The sequence below is a fragment of the Pelobates fuscus genome, chromosome 6 (assembly GCF_036172605.1).
Source record: "Pelobates fuscus isolate aPelFus1 chromosome 6, aPelFus1.pri, whole genome shotgun sequence".
Lineage (NCBI taxonomy): Eukaryota > Metazoa > Chordata > Amphibia > Anura > Pelobatidae > Pelobates > Pelobates fuscus.
Genome location: NC_086322.1, coordinates 136,788,654 through 136,814,901, shown reverse-complemented (window position 1 = coordinate 136,814,901; position 26,248 = coordinate 136,788,654). Strand labels below are relative to the sequence as shown.

Here is a 26,248-nt window from a genome sequence, read left to right as displayed (position 1 = left end):
CCTCCTACCTTTGGACTATGGCCCTGGGAGATTGGGCCCTTTAAAAACAGTGTACGGCCCTAACAGAGTGCATGTCACTCATTCTGGCCCTTTAATTACTGTGGGAGAAGGATTGGCACTTTTTATATGGCACTTCGGATGCAGCCGAAGTTACCGAAGTTGTCGAAGTCGTCAAAGTGACCGGCATCGGACAAAGGACCACGTGGCGGCGGCCATTTTAACGTCGAACACCACCGACCCTTACCATCACCTCCGCTTCGACACTTCGACTAAAGTTGAAGTACCGGCAACACTTCGAACGGAACTTAGCCGTTTTTTATGCAGGAAATTGACCGACCGCACAGCCCAAATCCATGGAACTGTTTTGGGCAAGAAAATGTGCGTGCGGTCAGTCATAAAACGACTTCCGTGTAACTTTTTATCTACTGGAGGGATTTGTATGATTTTTGAGAATGTTTGTTTAAAGTATGCTGAGTCTGAATATGTAATTCAATTTTATGGAGATTGGATGTATGGTTTTAGAGTTATGAAAGTTGGGTAAAAAGTATGTTTTAACTGTATGTATAATTGGTTTCCTCTCAGGATAAGGGGAGGAAATATGTGGGATGTAACTGTGATATGATATGGTTATTTTATCCCTCCCTGTGGGCGGTCCTGTATTTGCAACAACTGTAATAAAAACCAGACTGGGCATGCTAGCACCTCAGATCATCTTGGACCTTCATGAAGTTTCGGCTAATGGTTGGGGGATTGGAGAACTACACTCTGGGGATTGCTATAATCACTATACTCCCCAGGGTATAATCACTAAGCTCTGCTAAGAGCTTGTTTTTGTTCCTGCTCTCTGGAATTCGGAGAGGTCCACCTACTGGAAGCTGGACCCTGGTCTTGGGCCCAGAGTGGGTGGAGACTGTGAGACCCCAATGAAGCTGCGGCGTTTCGTGGGGTCTGCAGTGGTTATGGTGTCGGGCAGAGTGTTTGGAGTCCTCGGAAAGCACTAGGAGCATCCGTCAGCGGAGGGTACCCGGTCGGGGTGCCAGCGGTTCCGTTATGGGGACACAGAGTCCCCATGTCTCTCAGTGTCCCCATGTCTCCCAGCCAGTGTCCCTGGCATCTCAGTGACCCCTAGTCTCCCAGTGCCCCCAGTCTGCCAGTGTCTCACTGTCCCCATGTCTCCCAGTGCCTCAAGTATCTCAATGTCCCCATGTCTCCAAGCTAGAGTCCCTAGTGTCTGTGGCTCTGGTGTCTCAGTGTCCCCATGTCTACCAGTGCCCCCATGTCTCAATGTCCCCATGACCCCCAGCCAGTGTCTCTAGTGTCTGTGTCCCTGGTGTCTGTGTCCCCATGTCTTCAAGTATCCCCTATTTTCCCAGTGTCCCCATGTGTCCCAGCCAGAGTCCCCTAGTCTCCCAGTGTCACTGGTGTCTCAGTGTCCCTAGGTCCCCCCGTGTCCCCAGGTCTCCCCGTCTTCCTAGTGTCGTAGTGACTTGGGGACCCTGGGATACATGGGGACACAGGGAGACATGGGGCATTGAGACACTGTGCTACATAGGATCACTGGGAGACCTGGGGAAACGACACTAGGGACACTGGGAGACATGGGGCACTGAGACACTGACACATAGGAACACTGAGACCTGGAGTAATCGACACATAGGGGCACTGGGAGACATAGGGGCACTGGGAGGTATCCATCTATACAGCAGAATTAAACTAAGTCGTTTTTTTGGTGATTTTACAGCATTTTCTCTTATGTCACTCCTTGTGATTTACATTATCTGATGTCACCCATACATATTTAATTATGCAAATTAGCAAGGCCGGTATGTTTTTCCAAGAAAGGTGGCAACCCTTACTACTTTTCACATACTCTTACTTAAGTATGGAAACTTAAGAGGGATGCATGGGAACAAAACTTGTGTGGACTGGCTGACAATGAATATAGTTAAAGGGACACTATAGTCACCAGAACAACTACAATTTATTGAATTTGTTCTGTTGAGTAGAATCATTACCGTCAGGCTTTTTGCTGTAAACACTGTCTTTTCAGATAAAATGCAGTGTTTACATTACAGCCTAGTGATAACTTCACTGGCCACTCCTTAGATGACTGTTAGAGATCCTTCCTGGGTCATGGCTGCCTAAAATGCATCCAAACATTCAGTATCTACTCCCTCTGCATGCAGACACTGAACTTTCCTCATAGAGATTCATTGATTCAATTCATCTCTATGAGAAGATGCTGATTGGCCAGGGCTGTGTTTGAATCATGCTGGCTCTGCCCCTGATCTGCCTCTTTGTCAGTCTCAGCCAATCCTATGGTGAAGCACTGTGATTGGATCAGGCCACCACTTCTAATGATGTCAGCAGACTGCTTGTTTTTCTGAGTCTAACAGCATGCAGAGTTACAGCTTCAGGCTTGAATACAGTAAGATTTTGCTATATTAATGGAGGCATGAGGGGCCCAGGGGGGCTAGATGGAGGTGTTAACACTATAGGGTCATGAATTCATGTTTGTGTTCTTGACCCTATAGTGATCCTTTAAGGTAATGCAGACGTTGGTCTCTCTAACACTGTGGCATGTTCCCTTTCACTACATACAGCTTTTCTCTGTCCCAGACTATATACCAGGAGCTTCTACCTGCTAGTAAGAAGGTAAGGAGACAAGTGGACCAGCGAGTGCTAGGGGACAGTCCCTAGAAAGCGTTGAGCGAGCGCATCATTAGATGCATTTATGCCAAGCTCAGGGTGCTGTCTGCATAGTATGCCCTTAGTTGGCCAGCTGCATGATTTGCAGGCAGCCTGTCATGCATTCATGCCAGGCTGGCCTAATTCTTTGGGCAGACATGTCCTCTTTTTGGGCATGTTCGCCCCTTTTGGCAGGTTAAGTGATTTGTGTCAGTGGCACACCCTTTTACCATGCCCATTGACTTCCTACTTGACTCGACACTGCTGTTGGGGGTTATGGATTTGCTTGAAAGATGAAAACATAAATTAGTGAGAGATTAGCCTAGGGTATGTGTTTTCTTATAGCTGCTGTTTTCTTTCTCTCCAGCACCATCTCCATCAGATACATGACGCTTGGGAGTGTTTTACTGTTTTTGGTCGATATGACCTGTAATTAGGCCCGTCATAATTGTCAGCACCAGGCCCACTGGGTTCTTAATCTGGCCCTGCATATGATAACATTATACAAATATATTCGGGGTCAATACAAACCATTGTGTGTAAATCTGTTCACAAACCGGACTTTACATAGGACACGAGGCCATGCGTTTAGACTGGAAGAAAGAAGATTCGTCTAAGGCAAAGGAAAGGTTTTTTTTACTGTAAGAACAATCAGGATGTGGAATTCTCTGCCTGAAGAAGTGGTTTTATCAGAGTCCATACGTCCATACAGATGTTCAAACGGCTACTAGATGCATACTTGCAAAAACAGAATATTCAAGGATATAATCTTTCAATGCAGGGTAATAACTGCTTGATCCAAGGATAAATCTGACTGCCATTCTGGGGTCAAGAAGGAATTTTTTTCCTAGCTTGTTGCAAAATTGTGCTTCAAACTGGGTGTTTTTGCCTTCTTTTGGATCAACCGCAAAAAACAAATGTGAGGAAGGCTGAACTTGATGGACGCAAGTCTCTTTTCAGCTATGTAACTATGTAACATCACAGCAGTTAGTGTGTGCAGCAAATACACATTTTCCTGCAAGGTATACAAATAGTCTTTGTTTTGTTTCTGTTCTGGTTTTTCTATCAGCATTGTGGATGTGCTGAGTCTGTAAAGATATGAATGATTATGCCTAGTTAGAATTACTTTTCATACAGTTTTCTATCTATAAATGTTTCCTGCATACTTTTTAACAGTGTGACAAGATGGTATTGTGCAGTGGCTATGGGATGAAGTGTCAGGCATCTGTAAACTAAAGCAGATGTTATCACCTCCCCTCCTGTGTTTGGTAGTAATTAACAACTAAGTGCCTACAATAACATGCAATTCAGTCATTTACCCCAACAGCACTTTATAGTATCCTGCTCTTGCTGGTTTTTGACCTTTCTAGAGACCCCTCATATCGAGACTTCCTGATTACTGAAGTCTAGAGTGAAAGTGTGTGTGTGTGTGTGTGTGTGTGTGTGTGTGTGTGTGTGTGTGTTTAAGAGTATCCATTGCTAAAGTAAAATTCTAGTGATGCCCTGTTTGTTAGATTACTAACAAAGGAAAACAGTCAAATGGGTTGATGAGGGTTTAAAAGCCCCAATATTATAGATAATTAACAAAGGAATTCAAGCCAACTGTCCCAAACTGTAAACTAGTATATTTTTATATAGTTATTAGTCTCTTTCCCCCTTTCAAATTATACAAATCATGTTGAATTGATACATAAGCTAAGCTATCTATAGCTCTTCTTTAGAAGAATTCCTGTGGTACATTATCTCCCATCTATGTGGGGGGCAGGAGGAGGTATTGCACTGTGAACTCCTTCCTCAATTACTTAAATTTCTCGGCATGAGGTGTCAATCAGCATTAAAGGCTCTCAAAATGAAGCTGTGCTTCATGTAAGCCAAGAAACTGATTTAACCCCATCCTGTCGAACTGATATACATGGGGCATAATTGAAACCTAATATATCTGTTAAATGTGCTGTTTATTAAAAAAGAAATAAAAAAAAAAATTAAGAGTCTATCCATTTACTCATTGGGTCTATTTGGGCAGTGTTATTTTTAGATATTTGCCATCTGCTGGTGTCTAGACACTTTTTGCCCTTCACGGTCAACATTGGCTCATTTTACATAAGACAAAAAGAAACATTTACCAGTATATACACCTCCCCAATGTGATCACAGCAAAAATTTGTAATATTACCAATATAGGACCAATATGGGACTGGACTGTATTGCAAACAGCGTGGAGCTGGACTTGGGTATAAACTACAATAGAAAAACAATAAAAAACAACAACATAGTGTAAACTGTATAATAAAAAATGTGTAGTAGGTAAGTATGTGACTCTCACTCACATTCTCCAGAGCCGTACCAGGCTCTGTAAAACAGGCTCAGGGGTGCCAGTACTGGCTAACGATCCAGGTGATCCAGATAGATGCGACTCCAGAATTTGGATGCAAAATATATTTATTGTATAAAATTTTTTAAAAAGGTATAGGCACTAATGGGCACTATGGGGGTGGAACCCAAAACAGACAATAGTATATATAACAAAATTGGAGTTCCACTTACCCCTATCTTTTAGCAGCCCAGAGTGTCAAAAATACACATAAAATAACAAATGTAAATATGCAGTAGATTGAAGCAGACGCGTTTCGGCTAACAGCCTTCCTCCAGTGCTACATTTGTTATTTTATGTGTATTTTTGACACTCTGGGCTGCTAAAAGATAGGGGTAAGTGGAACTCCAATTTTGTTATATATACTATTGTCTGTTTTGGGTTCCACCCCCATAGTGCCCATTAGTGCCTATACCTTTTAAAAAAATTTTATACAATAAATATATTTTGCATCCAAATTCTGGAGTCGCATCTATCTGGATCACCTGGATCGTTAGCCAGTACTGGCACCCCTGAGCCTGTTTTACAGAGCCTGGTACGGCTCTGGAGAATGTGAGTGAGAGTCACATACTTACCTACTACACATTTTTTATTATACAGTTTACACTATGTTGTTGTTTTTTATTGTTTTTCTATTGTAGTTTATACCCAAGTCCAGCTCCACGCTGTTTGCAATACAGTCCAGTCCCATATTGGTCCTATATTGGTAATATTACAAATTTTTGCTGTGATCACATTGGGGAGGTGTATATACTGGTAAATGTTTCTTTTTGTCTTATGTAAATTTAGTGCATTGGGGAAGCACTAGGTTACCGGTTACACCATTTATTGTATATCTTTATTATATACAGAACTGTCTAAATTTCAGTGAAGCGCCTACGCACTATTTTCTGTTTGTTATTGGCTCATTTTAACCCATTTAAAAACCAGGCACATTTGAGCTAAACCACTGTCTAACGTTTACCAACTTCGGCTTTACTGCATCTTATCAGACCTCTGTGCGGTAGACTTTGGTTGCAAGGCTGCTTGTGTGGCTGAGGGAGGCTGCCTCTGTGGTGTTTGATGTTCCTCAATGCCTGAACTTAGCACGGCATCGCTTAATTGGTCGTGACCTGAATTATAATGATGTAGACCCATCATTGATATCAATGAGCCCCTCGTCAAAATTATTTAAAGCTACTGGCCTTGTTTTGTGTCAGAAGCCACAATGTGTAATTTTCTTATGGGCGACATTTTCTATGTGTAGTGCTAAGAACCATTTTAAGAACTATGTGAAAACTGAACTTCAGTAGATCATTTACATTCTGGTGTCAGATGAACATGCCAACAACAAGCCAATAATTCTTTCTAAAAGAAACAAGATAAACTGCACCCAGTGTTATAGTGCAAATTTATACATACATTGGTCTTTGGGTTATTCCGACATGATTGACCTCAGAGTGAAACAAAATAAACAAGATATTAGTGCAATACGCTATGTACTATTATAATTTCTATAAAACAAACTCACATTTACAAGAGCCAACTTAGAGCTCTGCTGTTGTGCACATGGACGGTATAATCCCCATCTTAGGATATTCGATGGTACAGGAGCAAAAACGATTCTCCAAGTAGTGAGTAATATGCAGAATATATGTGGAGATAGAAGGAAGAAGAAACTTCAGTGGTGGAGTAGGTATCATTTTTGTAATTCAGGTGGAAGTGAAGAATGTACTTAAATTTCCTAGAGCAGGACTTGTACAGTATAAACAAAATATACTTTTTGTTATTTACTTCCCATCTCGATTCCTGATAACACTACATCCTTAAGTGGGGATTATACCACCCATGCTGTTTGTACTAGAGCAAGTCCTGCTCTAGGAAATATGTTTTTATGGTGATATTTTCAGTTTTATTGTGTAATTTAATCAGCTGAACTTAATTTGTTTAAATTATTTTATTCATATTCTATTTTATCTTTGTATACTATTGGGTAATTTTATACCATATAAGAATATACCATATTTTTTCTTACAGTACTTCACTATCATATGTTTCTATTTTATTTTTTCAATGACTCTGAGCCTTTCCTGACAGAAGAGCTCTAAGTTGGCTCTAGTAAATGTGAGTGTGTTTTATAGAAGAATTATAATAGTGCAATACAGTATGTAATTTGTATGTACTATTATCTTGTTTGTTTTATTTTACTCTGAGGTCAATAGTGTCGGAATAACCCAATGACCAATGTATGTATAGATTTGCACTATACCATTGGGCGCGACATATCTTGTTTCTTTTTGTATTTTTATTTATTGATTAGGTTTGATAATCTCTGCCTGAGTCATTTTATTTTGACTCTAGTGAGCGACTATCATTTTGTTGTACTATCAATCATTCATACTAATTTGTTATCATAACCCAAATTTCCAAGCCGCATGCTTGCCTGCCGGGCCAAAACTTTGCACTCCGCTGCAAGATTGGAGTGTCCACACTAACTATTTTGTGCTTGTCCATTCTGAATTTTCACTCCCCAAGTTGGCATTTATGCAGTGCCAAACATTTCTCAACTGCTTTATAGTTCTACAGTGCCGTTATTTAACATGTAGATGACAGACAAATATATTGAGCGATGCACAAGGTAAAAAACGTACTCAAGTGACATTACAAACTGTGAATATTTGATTATGGCATGATTAACATTCATCTTGCTGCAGAATATCAGAAGGTGAAATGTGTGCAGAATTTTATGTATTTAGGATTTTTTTTTGTTTGTTTTTTTTGGTTCTTTTAACGTGATTTATTAATACTTGCATGCTCTATTTATTTATTTTATTTGATGTATGCAGGGCTGCAAATATATTTGAGATGGAGACCGAAGCCCAGAGGAACAAAATTAAGGAAACTGAAAGCACAGATCTGCGGAAGGACCGTGAGAAGAAAAAGCGTACCAGGGTGAAGCAGCTACTTGCAGACATAGCAAAGCAAGTGGACTTCTGGTTCAGCGACGTCAATCTTCACAAAGATAGATTTATGCGAGAACAGATAGAGAAGACCAGGGATGGTTGTAAGTTTGTGCGCAATAAAATGCACTAATTTTTGTTTGATTCATGTGTTTGTTTTTTTGTTTTTTTTTTGCTTTATTTTTAATGAAACAAATGCTTCCAACATTATGTTGGACTAATACCAACAAATCCTTTTGTAGAAATTAATATATGCTTCTATATCAGTTTTGTCTCTCTTTTTATATTTTAAGATAATGAATATGTATTAGTCTTGTACACAAATTAGTTTGAACTGGTTCGTCTGAATCAAGTGTGCAAGTGTTTTTTTTTGTTTTTTTTTATATATCCACAAACGAACGAATTCACACGCATCCGAAAACTTCCTGTGGCGTCTTCTTCAAAGAAGTGAAATCTTATGAAATACCTTTTAATCCACACCCAAATTTCTTGATCCATGTGGTATTTAAATCTTAGACGAATGAAGAGGAAACCTTTTTGTGCACGTCTAAATAATATCGTGGTGTTTGCTTGTGACGTTGTATCTTTGAGAGGGATGTTGCTTGTGGCGTTGTATCTTTGAGAGGGATGTTGCTTGTGGCGTTGTATCTTTGAGAGGGATGTTGCTTGTGGCGTTGTATCATTGAGAGGGATGTTGCTTGTGGCGTTGCTAGTTTCTGGGGATACTGCTTGGGTGGCTGTATGTATATGTGGCGCGATGCTGTTTATAAGGCTGCATGTGTGGGAGGGAGATTGTTGTGGAGGGGTGTGTGTGTGGGTGGATGGGTCTTTTTGTTTTGGTTTTTAGAGTTTGTGCATGTGAATAGCTGCTGTAGAGTTTTCTTGAGCTGTTGTGCATATTTGTAGATGTTTTGGGGCTGTATTCTTCTCATCAAACTCTCTGAGAGGCTGGCAGGTGAGGGAGATCCGGTGTTCTATCAAATTTCCCTACCTGTGAAAATCCCCATCCCTTGTCACTTCCGGTGAGGGGAATCAGCTGGATCCTGTGCTGCACATGTGTGCTAGCACTCCTGCTACTCCTCCACAGCAAGGTCCTGGAAGGTAAGTAAAACTAGTTTTACACTTTCATTATAGTTAGTGCATTCACTAAGATTTGGAAATGGGACATTTAGGGTTAATGTTGGGGTTCAAATTAGGGTTCACCGGAAGTGACGAGGGTAGGGGATTTTCACGAGGTAGGGGAATTTGATAGAACACCGGTCCAGGATGCCACTATGTTCATCAATGTTGAAGACTCTATTCGACTCAGTGCCTCTGCCAAGCCTGCTTGGCCTTAATGAATAAGGGGGAGATATAAATAAATTGCTGTTGACTTGCACAGCAGTTTCCTTTACATATATAGAAGTGTTTTTATAGGAAAGTTTTATAAAAAAAAAACTACCCTAGAAATGAATAGCAGCACCTACATGAGCTCGTGAGTCTTTGCCATAATCTTAGTCTGAGTAAACTGTACACTCTTGAATGAATATATGTGTGTGTGTGTGTGTATATGTATATATATGCAATCTATCTATTATAGAGAACACTATTGATAGTGATATATAGCACGAGAATTGGATCAACCTTGGAAAGTCCCTTAACACAAAGTGACAAACATAAAATAGAGTACAGGGGGCGGAGTCTGACCGCCAGGCTGCACAGACGTGTGGGGAAGGAGCTCCTGCCGGTAAGCCATTACCGGCGGCTATACAGCCCAAGGACCTTTCGGGGGTGCACCACAGACTCGAAAGAAACCTTTTTGGAGCCCGAGGCCCAAAACACGGCCTGCGGGAGTTGGAGCCGGGGAGAGGCGGCCGCTCTCCTCGGCACCAGATTTCCCCGGAATCGCTGAAGATCTCCTATTCACCTCCCCCCCAACCCCTCTGGACCGGTGGGGTTATCCCAGTCCTGGCCAGACAAGTGATTTAAAGTTAGAAGCGGAAAAATGCAGCTAAACAGCCGGCTGAGGCACGAGCTTGCCGGAACATGCCCAAAATGGCCGCCCAGCAAGAGCCACAGAGGGAGTACACGGACAGATACCTACACTCGCAGCCCCTGGAAGCCCTAGATCGACTCTGCTCTAGCTTCTACACAACACTAAGTCTTACCTTCAAGCAGCTCGGGTGGTGGCATCGTGGATCCTTCCTGCGACCCGCTGAAGCCATTTCGGAGTCCCACAGCAGGCCTTCAGGGCGGTTATCCAGCCCAAAAAGCACCGACAACCACGACAGCGGGAAGGGGACAGGAGCAAACTGGGCGCACGCACCCGCTCCCACGCACTAATGGACAGGACCGCCGGGCAGCCACAAGGCCCCAGCAGCGCATCTGAACACATCATCGCAGGCCAGCAAGCCAACACTCTGCAATCCAGGTTTGAAGCGACCTACCAAGTCATAGCACAGCAGACTACCAAGAGAACCCAAGCCGGAGAGGGACCCATAACCTTGCCAGTGAAAGAGACTAATTAATTATCTCAAGTGGACCATGTGTGGGGTCGGCTGAAGCCGGACAGGCGCCGGTACTACCGTAAGGGGCATGGCGGACACTCCAGACCCAAGATGAGACTCAAACTGTTAAAAAAATTTATCTAGTCGTACTAACACCCTACACCTTGCAACCGAATGCCTGAGGCCACCTTTCACACACCACACGACAGCTGACATTAGCGAAAGGCCTACCGCTTTTAACACTCACTGACACAGAACTATTCATAAGCCACTAGCGGAACAAAGAATAAGTGTCTACCTTTAGCAATCACACAATACCATGTTTGTTTAGCCTGAGTTCAACCACTACTGAATGCATGTTTAGCAAAGCTATTTTCATACAATCTATTACTGAAATCTAGCATGTTCTTAAGCTGACCTCTACTCTCTGATATGCTGATTCTGTTAACTACCAAGCGAGAACTTAAGCTGTAGCAATTCTTGCTTCAGTATAAGTATAAATGTTTACCCTTCTCAGAAACGTAAGGCCATACAACTCATCAAATTTATAAACGTAACTAAATCTGTTGTATGCACGTCTAGCCTAGCATGTCTAATTCGAACTACTAGTGATACACAGCCTGTTATTTTCATGATTTAAAAAAAAAAAGGAAAAATTGTGCTGTTTTACCTGCCACGTTTTGAAATGCTATGAAAATGCTTGCAGCGGCTATTGTGGCGCTGCACGCTTGTTGTTACTTCTTGCACAAGTAAAAATAAAGATTTTATTTTAAAAATAGCGTACAATACATTGGTTTCTTAGAAGCAGGAATTCAATGGGCTTTGCTAGGCAATTAAAAATATTCCTCTTAGAATAATGTGCATGCATAGTCTCTTAACTAAACCCCTCAAGGCAGCATTTAGCCATTTAATGGAAGCAAAAAGGTGTGATTCCAGATTATATTTCCATAGTAATGTGGGTCTGCGGCAACAAAAACAAGATAAACCAGATGCACATTACACTTATGTGTTTCTCTTTTTTAATGAAGATGAAATGCCAAAGTAACAATGCTAAGATAGCAATCCTCAAATGTCAAGCATCCTGTTTAGAAATTAGTCCCTCTCACTGATGATGCTTTTGTGGTATTGTGCACATTGATCCCCTTTTGATAAGGGGATACGTGACTCATTAAATGTGAAATGTGGGATTCGGTGCTAGTTTAGTCACATTAGAAAATATTTTGTTGTGTGATTTATGGTTGGGAAATATTTTCATTAAATGTAATTTTGTCTTTCCAGAATACACATGAAGAGAGTATAGCGTTAATTGACAGTGTAGCTGGTTGAAGTATAGAATTAAGATACAATAAATCTAATGGGTAATTTTACTAAATTGTATATACTGTATTTATTCTGTCTCAAAATGGACAAGGCCTCCAATGCATCTGGTGTTGTTCATTTCGAACAAATCTGAAACTGGCAAGATCCAGTGACCTTCATAAAAAATAATTAGTTTGGTTACCTGCATCATAGTAGCTTTGCCTGTATATAAATAGTATGCCAATTCTCAGATAATGATGCTTGGCACATTTTTGCATGGTGGCAGCACGTCATTGACTCGAGCAGCCATAATCCTATATTTAGGCCAGTAAGATGGCTCAGTGGGCTAATGCATCATCAGTAGAATCTGTTCAAACCTTGTGGATCACAGGTTGAATTTTTGGCAGGGTTGACTCAGCCCTTCATCCTTCCAAGATAAATAAAATGAGTACCATTAACTTGGGTAATAGTAACATCCTCAGGACATACTTGGAAACCAGAGAATATCTGAATGTATATTTCCTTGTTAAATTCTTTGTAGTTTATTATTATTTAAGTCCATATTAATTACTATATCCATGTATCAAATTAGAAAACTCCTTGCCTCAGCAGCCATTTTGTAATGCTTGTCAACCTACTTTACTCAGAAATATATTCAGAGGAGGGAAAAAAAAGCATGTACAAAAACATGTGGCAGTGGCATTTTTAATATAGGTAAGTTTTTAATGTTTTAGATTCTTCGTTTTTTTTTTTTTTTTCTTATCCTGCTAGCTTTAGGTGGTTGAAAAAAGACAAATCTTCTGACACATTGTAGAGGTGAATAATGTCAGGAGTGTTTTAAAAAAAATAAAATAGTTTTCTCACTTTAATTTTGACGATGTAAGAACTGATTGGGAAATCCACATATGGAAAGGCTGCTTAGTGTGGTGTCTTTTATCTAGACTTTCAGATGGCTTTCTTACTTCTGGGAGCATTGTTTAAGGTATATGAGTTGAATGACAGCTTGACCTCATGCTGAGATGGTTTTTGGAAATGTGCAATCCAGAATGAATGTCTTTAGGGCAGAGGATGTGAGGAGGCCATTGTGTGTGTCCCAATATACACCCTACATCTACTCCTCCTCTTAGTCACCATCCTTGCTGACTATGTAGTGTTCAAATTACCAGCATTGTTTTCAGTAAGAAAAAAAACAATAGCCTTACAAATCATTAACCTTAGACCCTTTAAGGACCTTGCCCCCCCCCCCCCCCTTTTTTTTTTTTTTTTTTATAATTAAAGTGCACACAAATGTCATCTTCTTACGTCCTAATTATAGCCCTACTTGTGGAAGTACTGATTAATATTTTCAAATATTGTATAACATAGGATTTAAAACCTGAAAAGCAATATACTCATTATTAAAAATAAAGCAGTCCCCAAATTGCACCAATTTTTATTTTTTGGTACTTTAAAATGTTGTCCGGCTTCTCCGTACTATACCGCATGTCTTACTAGAAGTACATAATTACAAGTTATTGTGGCCTTATTGCCATTTACAGTTAAGCAACTAATATGTTGTTTTCCATTGCTGATAAATTGTGTTTCATAGGGCTGGTATGGGATCATTGTTATACAAGGGGCATCCTTGATGTATGCAGTAATACACAAGTGTATTGCATATCTGAATTGTTTTATTCTAAATATAGTCGGCACTACATTAGTCAAAGTAATAGAGTAGTATGATAAAATCCTTTAAGAGATCCATCTCTACATATCTCAAAATAGAATGCACCTGTTATGGTTGATTTTATATATTTCTTACCTGTTTATAAAATTTTTATATGTGTTATGTATTATTGTTTTTGTAATGCAATGTTTGTGGAACCAGTAAATACTTGAAAACAATAGATATCTTAATGTAGCCTTCCTGTTAAATATTTTATAAATAAATAATAAATATGAACTTATTCATATACACCAAAACTGCCTCATTAAAAGTTATTCACAGTTGTTGATTGTGATGATGGCGCAGGGTGCATTTTTAAGTGCATGGGGGCAGTTTTGGTTTTTTTCTTTTCTTAATATTTTGTCCTAATTTCTATATTTAGACATTGACATATCCCTATTGGCCTCCTTCAACAAAATGAAAAAGCTATCCACAGATGTAAAGCTCATTGCAAGAGCCATCAAGAACTCTTCTGTAGTTGAGGTTGGTTAACCTTTTATTTTCCATTTTTTTTTTGGTAGGGAGAATTAGCATTTGTCTAACTTTTTTTTTTTTTTGTCTAAAGTTGAATTTGGAATGTACGAAAATAAGAAGACGACTTCCCTTGGGAGAGAAACCACAGGACGTTGATTGCCGTACAGTGTATGTGGTAAGTAAATATTATATCTATCTGCACAAATGAGCTTTGTAGGTCATTGAAAAAAATTGTGAGCAGCTCTGTCTTCTCTAAGATCATCTGTTGTGATGATTTTTGTTCAAGCCAAGCGTTAGGAACACATTGTGCATGTGAGGCAAACACTACTATCATTCAATACAATGCTTTCATATACATAATCTTCTTTTAACCCAACAACTTTTTTTATTGCTAGATTAAATTGCTCTACCCTTGGTCATCTCCTGGGGAAGGGAGGAGATGTGGAGATGTACCATTTTTCTGTCTATAAGATGCCCCCATGTATAAGACGACACCTATTTTTTTGAGCCCAAAATTAAGAAATAAATATTTTAAACATCTATAGCACTGAAGTCCCCACCAGTCCCTGCTCCCCTCACACCTAATAACCCTATAGTGCCAGGAAAACAAGTTTGTTTTCCTGGCACTATAGTGCTCCTTTAATAATTCGATTTTTGAAGGAGCTCCAGCCACATGCGACTAGATTGGTTAGCGGTCAGGCCAAGCGTTAAGAACATTCCTGCAGTGACATTCCGTGTACAAGACAACCCCTAATTTTAGACTAAAGAAATGTAGAAAAGTATAGTATTATACATGGAAACATTGCTTCAAGCCATATTATGCAAAAACCAGAGTTAAACCCACTGTTCATTTTCTCTCTTCTAAGTGTAGTATTACACACACCCCTGAGGTTAAAGGTAGTTTTTTTTTTCCCTTTGTTGCAGTTAATTCAGTCCCTTTCCCCAACAGAAAATAGGGACCTATTTTTGCCTCTATGATCCTCTCTTACAGTATCCTTATTAGGAGTGGTCTTCATTAAAATGGAAGCCTTTACGGAGCATGGTAATATCCTCTAATCTCGAGTAATCCATGTGATGTACGTGCATTGTAATATCTTTGAGGCCTCAGTAGAGCACAGTTTCTGGCACATTTACCAATTTGAGAAATAAATGGAATAAGTAAGTGTGAATGACCCTTATATCAAAACGATGCCCTACTTGATGAGTGTCCCCACACTAACTAAAGTTACAAAAATAATAAATAGACATCCCACCTTCCATGGAAGAAGTGGTGCAAAAAATATGATAATGGACAAGTTAACAGCCCAGGTCAAAAACACATTGGCAAAGTTTGATTAAAAATATGGGACCCATGGCTGACCTGCAATATGGGTGGGTGGGGTGACAGAGATGAGACCTGATGCACCTCAGTGGCGGATTCGGGGAAGGGGGGGCCCCCCCGCCACACACATCCACTGCCCACATACATTGCCACACATACACTGCCCCCACACAATGCCCCAAACACACCTTCATTGCAAGCGTCACACACACTGCAGCTCTCTCACACACACACTGCCCCCTAACACACACTGCAAACCTGACCTACACTGCCGTGCTCACACACACTGCACCCCTCACACATGCCACTGCTTCTATGCCCTATATCCCAGCAGACCCCAGGTAAGTTGTCAAACTGTTCTTAAACGGTTTGACTACTTACTCTGGGATGGGGTCCTGGCACTACTGGCACCATAACTACTACACTGAGCTGTAGAGGTTATTTTGCCTGGATTATTTCTTTAAATAATCTACAAGTGCCCCTCCCGAGATTAGGCTCTGGATCCGCCACTGACGCACCTTGACTTCTCCTGCTCCGGTGGGAGGGTACCTTGCTGGCGATTCCCGGACCTTCGTAATGGTATAACCTTCTCTGTATCCCTACTATACTCTCTTCAATTCTCTTCTGATCGTACCACCGACTTTCTTTCTCTTCCTCCTTTCTCTCTTTGCCCTGCTCTATTTTGGGACAATTGCCAAGGTGGGCACATAATCAGATCAATGACTCCAGCAATTCTCTCTTAAACGCTGATGTAAGAGATATCAAAAGTAACTCACAATACCCAATAAGATTAACACCAGTGGAAACAGGTAAAAAATTACCATAAAAAATATGCAGGTTAAAAGAAAATACCTAAATTTCTTCTAAATAGGCAAAGTATAAATAAATAATCTGCAATATAAAATACAAACATGGCCACAATAGTGTAATAGATACTGACACCAAATATGGCTTATCAATATAATGCACTCACAGACGTAATTGCAATTAGCAGAATGAAATGTATAGAAACATAATCTCTTTATCATCCGAACACGGAAGTTATTATAGGTAGCTATGGACAGGTGGAACTCTATTAATTGCACACCGGATTGGCTTATGGCTATCCGGGGTGGCATCAAAGAGTCTTTTTTTTTTTTAAAATATAGACGCAGCATGAACTAGGTGTACAGACACTGGGATATCCCTGACGAAGTCGGACAAACCGTGTAGAGAGACGAGCCTGGTGTGAGCTGATTTTATGGTTTTATTTATTTTTTGCCTATTCTACTTTACTGTTTGTTCCTGCTTCTGGAGAATCCTTGGAAACAGTCTGGATTAATTTGAGCCTCTCCTGAGGTTATGCTGTTGCATTTGAAAAGAAAAAAAAAAGACAGGTCACCACGTTATACAAGTAGAGAAGAAAAAAAAAAAAATTATATATAAGATTTTTTTTTTTTTCCTTCTCTACTTGTCTAACGTGGGGACCTGTATCTAATATACAGTGTGAAATGTAGCTACTTTTTGTAAGACTAACAAGCCTTATTGCTTACCTATTTACACAGCTGTTTGAATGTCTGTGTGGCTTTTTAAAATAACGTTTTTATTAAGGCACCAATGATAGTAAGTGGTAATTTTAGTTTCTGATGCCTTTCAAAGGGGTAAGTAAATGGTGCTTTCCATCGGCAAGTTTCTATGACTAAAGATAATCTTAATGCTGTTAATTGAATAACAAATTTCCCTTTGAAGTCAGAGGGGAGGAGGTACCAATGATAAACCTGTCTCTGGTCAGGAAATCCCAGCTGTATATACACACAAAATACAGATTAAGGAACAGCGCACACAAACAAAATATACAGTTTTCAATTTGACAACACTGCTTAAAATCCTTGGCAAACAAGTCTCTATCTTGGCAAACAAATATGGGGATTCAGTTACACCATATTGTGTTAAACCCAACACTATGTCACAGTACCCCAATATAGGTGGGTCCTACACTACTTTTAACATGGGAGCTAAACATGCTAAATGTTTTTAGAGACTCTCCTCAAATTATGCTATGTTCTGGTCAACTCCAAAGTAGCACCTATAGTGGAGAAATGGGTTTCTCAACCCAAAAGGAATCTGTTTTGGATACCAAATATGCACAGTTAAAAGGAATTGAGGGGTCACACCATGTACACAATAGGGACATTTTGCAATTGATGTATTAATGATAACTGTTTCTAAATAATTGTCATTTAAGTGCTTTACAATATTATGAGGGGAAATGTAATAATAAAATCATAAATTAGAAAATGGGACCAGGACAATAAGTTGATGAGGACCCTGCTCGAAAGAACTACAGTGATACTTTTATGTTAAGACTAATGTACGTCTTATGGTAGTGTAGGGGATAAGGGAAGTACTTTACTGTAAGGGCAGCAATGGGACCTAAATATCTTCCTCCTTTCTCTCTTTGCCCAGCTCTATTGTGGGACAATTGCAAAGGTGGGCACATAATCAGATCAATGGGACCTAAATATCCCAGTGCAGCCTGAGATTAGTGTGAGTTACATCCCTGATTGGCAGCTGCTGTCATTAAAATGGCTTCAGCTTTGACTCCGCAGTGTAACCTTTACTAATGTTGTGAAGACCAGGACACACGCGCAAACACACGTTTTGCAAACATTTTGCAAAAAAAATGCTTCAAACTGTTTGCCGATCTGTGGATTATCGGTTTATTACATGAAATAATTCTTAAATGTGGTCTGCACTTTGAAGTAACTGGTACATCATATGGTGTGTGTGTGTATATATATATATATATATATATATATATATATATATATATATATATATATATATATATATATATATATATATATATATATATATATATATATATATATATATATATATATTTATATTTAAATGTGAATAATCAACAATAGAGGGTTCTTCAGGAAATTGAGGGGGTAGAAAATGTTGATGTACAATCTAGAGGTCATGATGCGGTCACCTGAGCGTGCTCTAGTTCCCTGTATTTAGTCTCCAATTGCAAGGGTTAGCATATCTAAACCAAGCACCAGCCTTGTAATCTTTCTTTGTTAGATAATGTTGAAATTCCCTTTGCCATCCTATAGATCCTTTATCTTGTTAAAATGTTATTGCTATTGTTCTTTATTGTAGGTTTTACAGGTTTAAAGAGTAATTAAACATTTGTAGAAGCAAAGGTTGTTTTGTAAGTAGACTATGGAGTTTTTAGAAAAATGTGTGTGTTTTTAAAGGGTCACTCAAGGCAAGGTTAAAAAACAAAACACAAATTAGCCATGTGCTCAAACTCCCAGTACTCCTGGGTATCAGTATTTCTAGGATTCATCAGCTATAATGCAAGCAATACATAACTAAAATAGTTGCCTCTGCACTATTCAACTGTACGTTTAAATATGTGTTTGGTATGACTGTAATGGCCATCAAATTAACACTTCAAATCACATAACCACTACATCTTCTGTAGTGGTTATAGTGTCAGAAGTGCCCCGGCACCGCTATTGCATGTAGTCCATTAGTTCTCCAGAACTAAGCTCTTCATTGCATCGCTTTATGGCTTACCTCATTGGCTGAGAGCAATCAGCTGTCACAAGTATGTAGTGTATTTCCAAGATTTTACTAGTAACATGACGTAAACTCATGATTTTATTAATGACAAGGAGGCGAGTATTATGCTTTCACTTTCTTTATTATTCTCCTCAGCAGCAAAAATGTATCTTGTAAGAGAATATAAATAAAACATCATAACTAATCTGCCTAACAGGGCAGACAATCATATACATTCACATATAATAAGTGTCTTAACCAATCCTCTAATTTCCTCTTTCTTTGTCTTCACCGACGAAGATCAGTTGTAAACTTGAACGTAACAAAATCCAATAACCCGTCTTAACTTCTGACCTTCTTCATAAAGATCCTTAACGAAATCAAGCTGTGGAAACCTATATAGTAAAATCCCAACTTCGTAACTGTATGTAAATTTTACGTCTTTACACTTATCTGGTTTTGTGTAATTGTAGACTATTACTGTTTACACGTGTACCTAAAAATTATATTTGAACGTATCATACAAAGTATTTATTACTTACCGTGTGAGCGGTCACTATGACCCTCATTATTGCACGTACCACGCCCAGCGGGTGGGTGGGAATAATACTCTCCTCCGTGTCTTTAATAAAATCATGACTTTACATCATGTTACTAGTAAAATCTTGGAATTTTATTAATGACATGGAGGCTCCTATTATGCTAGTTCAAAGCCACTACTTGAAGTGAAAAATGTGCCGCCTTTAATATATCTTCGAGGCGACAACCAACTTTTGAGGCCTTGGATGCCATAGCTACTCTCATTGAATGCACAGAGAATTTTGTGGTGTCAATCCCTGTTAGGGCCAACAGATCCTTAACCCAACGAGCCAACGTGGGTGTGGATTCTGGTAGAAAGGGCGTTCGAAATGATATAAATAGTTGGTTCAACTCGAGTGGGCATAATTTTTGAGTACGGTCCAGGTACGAACTAAGACATTTCACTAGGCATAATGAGGGGTGTCCTGGATATCTCGGGTAGCGGATTTAGTTCTTCTCGATATGGAGAATAAAACTCCTTCTGGGGTAAATGACAATGCGTTCCAGTCCAACGCCCTCATGTCTGATGTCCTCTTGCAGGAAAGTAAGCACAGAAGTGTAAGTAGTTTCCATGACAGGTGTTTAAGGGGTAGTAATTCATTTGGTGCCCAGTCCTCAAAGAAGTGTAATACCACGTTGACATCCCAGAATGAAGAATACCGGGTTTGCGGAGGTTTCTCAAAGCGTATCCCTTTCAACAATCTATAGATGAAGGGGTGTTGTCCAATTGGAGAGCCTTCTAGTTCCTGATGTCCTGCTGAGATAGCCGACCTGTATACATTAATGGTTCGGTATGCTTTCCCTTCTTCAAAAAGAGACGTCAAAAATTGAAATACTTCCTTCAGAGATGCTGAAACTGGATCCAATGACCGCTCCATGCACCAGCCAGCCCACACGCGCCATGCGGAACAGTGGGCTGATCTGGTGCCCATGAGTTGTCCATGAGTCTTGTAGCCATCTGTGGAATGTCTGCAAGTGTCCAGGGGCTCCAGAAATCAACCATACCGTGAGTTGGAGCATGTCTTGGTCGATCAGACTGTGCGAGTTCCCATCCGGGTCTAGGAGTAAGTCCGGTTTCGATGGTATTATTAGTGGAAAATTGATTGCCATCTCCAGTAGTCGCGGAAACCATGGTTGAGCATGCCATAGGGGAACCACTATCACTAAAGAGTAGTCTTGTTTGCATATGTAAGATCGTGTCCTGGAGATGAGGTTGAATGGGGGAATGCATAGTGTCGAGACGTCGGCCACTTCTGTAGGAATGCATCTATCCCCAATGCTGTTGGATCTGGTCGCCAACTGAAGTATCGAGGTAGGTGGGTGTTCAGTCTGGATGAGAAGAGGTCTATATCCAGTGGTCCCCATAGCCTGTCTATCTGGTGAAAGGTTGACCGAAGAAGGTGCCAATCTCCTGGATCTCGTAGGTATCTGGAGTTCCAGTCCGCATGTGTGTTGTCCAGGCCCAGAATGTGTTTGGCTGTCACCGCAATCTCGTTGTGGAGGCAGAACTGCCAAAAATATTTCGCTAGGTTTGCTAGTTGTTTGGATTTGGTGCCCCCTAGGTGATTGAAATAGCGAACTGCAGCGATGTTGTCCATGCGGAGTAGTATACAACATCTCCCTATAGTCGGGGAGAGACTGCGGATGGCGAATGATCCTGCTAGGAGTTCCAGACAATTTATGTGTAGTTTGGATTCTTCCCTGGACCATCTGCCGCCGGTGGATATATTGCCACAACGTGCGCCCCAACTGTGTAAGCTTGCATCAGACTCTAGTCGGGTCCGGAATGGTTCCGAATACTGCTCTTCCGTTCCACACCTCCATATGGTCTAGCCACAGAGTTAGTTCTTCCCGTGATTCCACATCCAGACACAGTTCGGATTCGTATGAATGGCCGGACCTGAGGTGAGAGCCTTTCAGACGTTGCAGTGCATGGTAATGCAAGGACCCTGGGAAGATGGCTTGTATCGAAGAGGCCAGTAATTCTATTACTTGAGCCAATTGTCTGATGGAGAGATATTGTGCTCCTAATGTGCATCTGATCTCTTTTTATTTTTTGATGGCCTTCAATTTTGTTTCTGGGAGGAACAGGGATTGTGAAATGACATTGATCTGGAATCCCAGGAACTCTATCTGTTGTACTGGGTTGAATATGGATTTTTCTAAATTTATCATGACTCCCAGGGCTTCTTGTAGCTGTATGATCCAGTGTAAGTGACTCAATAATTGGTCTGGTGAGGGTGCCATGATTAAAATGTCGTCTAAATATATAATCATACGAACCCCTCGAGCCCTGAGGAAAGCTACCACTGGCTTCATGATTTTTGTGAAGCACCAAGGAGCCGAAGACAAACCGAAGGGTAGACATGTAAATCTCCAGCGTCGTCCTTGCCATGTGAAGTGCAAGAGGTCCCAGTGTTCCTCCGCAATAGGGACGGTGAGATTTGCGTCCTTGAGGTCTAACTTGACCATCAAATCTCCCTGTCATAATAAATCTGAGGCAATGGATGCCCTCCATTTTGAAATGTTGTTACGTCAGGAATGCGTTGAGTTCCCTTAAGTTTATAACTGGATGCATGCCCCTGCCCTTGTTGGCTACCAAAAATAGGTTGCTGGTAAAACCCGGGGTGTTGTATGGGATCTCTTGGATCGCCTGTTTGTTGTGGACTTCTGTAATCTCCTTGGTTATGAGCTCGGTTTGCTCCGGGGGTAGCGTAAGCTCTCGTGGGGCATGTGTTTGGAACGGGGTAGATATTGGGTTGAGGTGGAAGTGTCTTTGGTGATCTTGTGCCATGTGTGTGCAAACCCTGCTAGTCTGCCCCCTATACTTAGCTGGGAAGAAGGGAGAGATTGCACTTACCGTAGGGACGTCTGTATGTCAATTGCCTACGCCTTTCACGAGTTGTCCATGGACGTCTTCTGGACCCTTTTTAGATTGGCCTGTGCTTTGTCTAGTGTGGTGAAAGTTTTCACAAAAGTCCCAATGTCTTTCACAAAGGACTCCCCGAACAGCATCCCTTTAGCTGCGGGCCTGGGCTCCCTACTTGCCAGATTAATAAGCTTTGGTTCGATTGTTGGTAGGATGGACTTACGGCGTTCCGCCGACAAGGCCGTGTTAGCGTTACCTAACAGGCAAATAACTCTTTGGACCCAGCCAATGGCCTCTTCAAAGTCCATGGCGATCTCCCCCGCCTTAGCGGATTCAAGTAGTTCGTACAGTTTTGTGGCTGGTCCCAATGTGTCTAGTATTTTATCTTGGCAGCTGTGGAGCGAAAACTCCAGTCCCTTTTTGGGTTTCCAGACCGATTTTTGCAAGGAACTGGGCGATATGGGGGTCCACCATGGGAGTCTTGCATGCTAGGTACGGGACGGAGGGTCTAGGACATTCCGCTCGCAGCTTGTTCCTACTCTCGTTAGAGAGAGGAGTGAGCATACGGAGCGCCAAGTATTGCGCGAAATGCGCCGGTGTATCCCATCCTGCCGAGCGAGGGTGACGGAGCTATTACTGTGGGTCTCGGATACCATCCTCCACCCCCGCTGGCGCCTCCTGAGGACCAGACTCATCCTCTGATTCGGATGCCATCTCTTTATGTATAATCTGGGTCATCCGACGCAATCTCCTCACTTTAGTCAGTGTCTGACCCTTCATACTGGGCACGTGCCTGTTTCCAATGTCTGGCCGCTTGTGCCTGGCCAGTGGCTCTCTTGCGTGGCAACATGCCATCTGGGACCGCCATAGGCGGGTCAATCAGGGCAGGCGATACCTGCATCAGTGGGAGTGGAGAGGTGTGTTTGGTTTTTGTCTTTGCCTTGCGGGCCACTGGTACTGCTGTTTCAGTCTGGGCCAGTATAAGTGTCTGTATCTCTGGGGGTTGCAGGAATGCTTGTGCCAGTGAGTGGGAGATCAATAAAGACATCGTCCCCATGGCAGACGCAAGGGCTCGCTGGACCGAGCCGGCCATAGTAGACTCCAGGAGAGCCTGGAATTCCTGCAAGGGTATCATACCTGGATCTAGGCCAGGAGGGGCCAGAGTAGTCTCAGTGTTAGGGCAGCTAGGGCCCTCCAGTATCTCTCCGGGAGTCTGCATGTCGTAATTAATTAAAGCAAAATAGCCAAATTAGTTGTAAATCAGTCTTACTGTCCTAGGACAGGCAAGGCAATATTAATACTCAATTACACCAGTTGATAGACTGAGCTTAAAGTCTGGTAAGTAAGTCCCAACGTTATGTATTGACCTAATACCAGTGAGTGGGACCTGAAGCAGAAAATTAAATATATATGTACTGCTTTGAGCCTGACTTGTTGTGGGAAAAGAACAGGAGGAGGAAACCCTCTGGGAACAGAAGGCTTAATAAGCTAATGTTGACTGTACAAAGCAAACAAAAAACCTTAGGGGTTGATTAACCCCAAACCCATAACAATTCCATAACTGGACGTAGGTAGAAGGGAGCTAGGAGCCGTGCAGCCGGAACCAAGCAGTCACTGACCTTTGGTTCTGTGTTCCCGTGCTTCAGATCAGAGAAGCGCTCCAAAGGTGAGTTTGCTCCGCCCCCCGCAATGGCCGCGAGCGCTGAGTAAGACCGGGGAACTGGTGAGTAGCTTCGCACCCGCGGTGAAAGTTGTGCGGGTGCCGGAGTGCTGCAGCGGTGGGGTGCTAGTGAGACCGCCAGCCACACGGCCCGTGCAGTCTAAGTCTGGCAGACCCTCTCTCAGCCCTGTGTGGTTGAAAACACAAAGAGAGGAAAACTGGGGGTCTGGTGTGACCGCAGCAGTGTGGGAGACACTGCCTCAAACTGTCACCATACCATAGGGGTACCTCTACTAAACAATACAATATGAAAAATAAAAAATTATAGTAAAACCAATATATTAAATATACAGTATGAAATGTAGAGTGAAGTCAAATCTACTTAGCTTGTCTGAGGAGCAGCAAAGAAAGAGGAAATTAGATGATTGGTCGAGACACTTATTACATGTGAATGTATATGATTGGCTGCCCTGTTGTTAGGCAGATTAGTTATGATGTTTTATTTATATTCTCTTTCAAGTTAATTTTTTGCTGCTGAGGAAAATAATAAAGAAAGAGGAAGCATAATAGGACCCTCTGTGTAATTAACCCCTTAAGACCGCAGGACGTACCATGCCGTCCTTATTTGGGCGGCTCTAAACGCCGCAGGACGGCATGGTACGTCCTGGGCGGTCTTACCCCCCACGTGGCCGGCGGAACATGGCCGCTGCAGATCGCGGTCGGGGGGCATGCCTGGCCCCCCAGGCAGCCCCCCTGTGCCTGGGGACCGCGGTCTGCAGCTTCCGATCGCAGTGACAGGCTGTCACTGCGATCGGTATTTACCATGTGTCAGCCGATTTTAAAATCGGCTGACACATGGAGCCGGCGGAATTCTCTGCAGCAGATTGCGGTCGGGGGACATGCCTGGCCCCCCAGGCAGTCCCCCTGCGGTCAGTGACCGCGATCTGCAGAGTATGATCGCAGGGAGAGGCTGTCTCTGCGATCTGAATGCAGAGACAGCCTCTCCCTGCGATCTGATCGCAGTGACAGCCTGTCACTGCGATCAGAGTTACTATGTGTCAGCCTATTGGCTGACCCATAGTAACTGCAGGCAGGATCCCCCTGCAGATCGCGGTGGGGGGCATGCCTGGCCACCCAGGCACTCCCCCTGTGGCCAATTACCGCGATCTGCAGGAGGTGATCACAGTGACAGCCTGTCACTGTGATCACTGATCCTGTGTGTCAGCCAGTGATGTAAAATCACTGGCTGACACTGTCTCTGCCCCTCTCCTCCCCTATTAACCCCTTAATGTAAAAAAAAAATAAAGTTAAAAATAAAATACACTTACATCATTTATATATATATATTATATATATGATCTATATATAATATATATATATACGCACACATTTACACATACACTAAGTGTATTTTAATATTTATATATATATAATTATATATATATATTAATATCAAAATACACGTAGAAGGATATTGATTAAATATATACATAATTATAATTTTATATATATATATATATATATATATATATATATATATATAAAAAATATATGTAAATACGTAAAAAAAATTAAAATAAAAAATAAAAAAAATATATATGTGTGTAATTTCATTCTAACTGTATTTTGATAATATATATATATATATATATATATATATATATATATATATATATATATAGATATCAAAATACACGTAGAACGAAATAATATATGTATATACCCAAGTATATACGTATACATCACTATATGTATACCTATATATAAATAAAAATAATAGTAAAAAAATTATATACATATATATACATATATATATATATATATATATATATATATATATATATATATATACACACACACGTGTATATATAATAATTTTACATATATATTTATGTAATAATTTTACATAATTAGGTATCCTAATTAATTACAATTAGCGGGACCTGCCTAACAACCCAGGCCGAAAGTATAGGGAATTTAATTTGCTAGCACTATATTTAACCCTATAACTTTCCAAGACACTATAAAACCTGTACATGGGGGGTACTGTTTTACTCGGGAGACATCGCTGAATACAAATATTTGTGTTTCAAAACCGTAAAATTTATTACAACAATGATATCGTCAGGGAAAGTGAAATTTATTGCCTTTTTCGCACACAAACGGCACTTACACTGACGATATTTTTGCTGTCATACTTTTTACTGTTTTGAAACACAAATATTTGTGTTCAGCAAAGTCTCCTGAGTATAACAGTACCCCTCATGTACAGGTTTTATGGTGTTTTCAAAAGTTACAG

At 41.0% G+C, this 26,248-nt stretch overlaps 1 protein-coding gene across 2 annotated transcripts in view; it reads left to right on the top strand.

The window, feature by feature from the left end:
* Positions 1-26,248, top strand: part of LARP7 (La ribonucleoprotein 7, transcriptional regulator) — a 100,434-nt gene that overhangs the window by 23,915 nt on the left and 50,271 nt on the right. For both annotated transcript variants that reach the window (XM_063458339.1, XM_063458338.1), the window contains 3 exons: positions 7,885-8,102; positions 13,871-13,971; positions 14,054-14,137. In XM_063458339.1, the coding sequence (XP_063314409.1) occupies positions 7,904-8,102; positions 13,871-13,971; positions 14,054-14,137 (384 nt within the window). In that variant the 5' untranslated portion in view covers positions 7,885-7,903. The remainder of the gene's footprint in view (positions 1-7,884; positions 8,103-13,870; positions 13,972-14,053; positions 14,138-26,248) is intronic.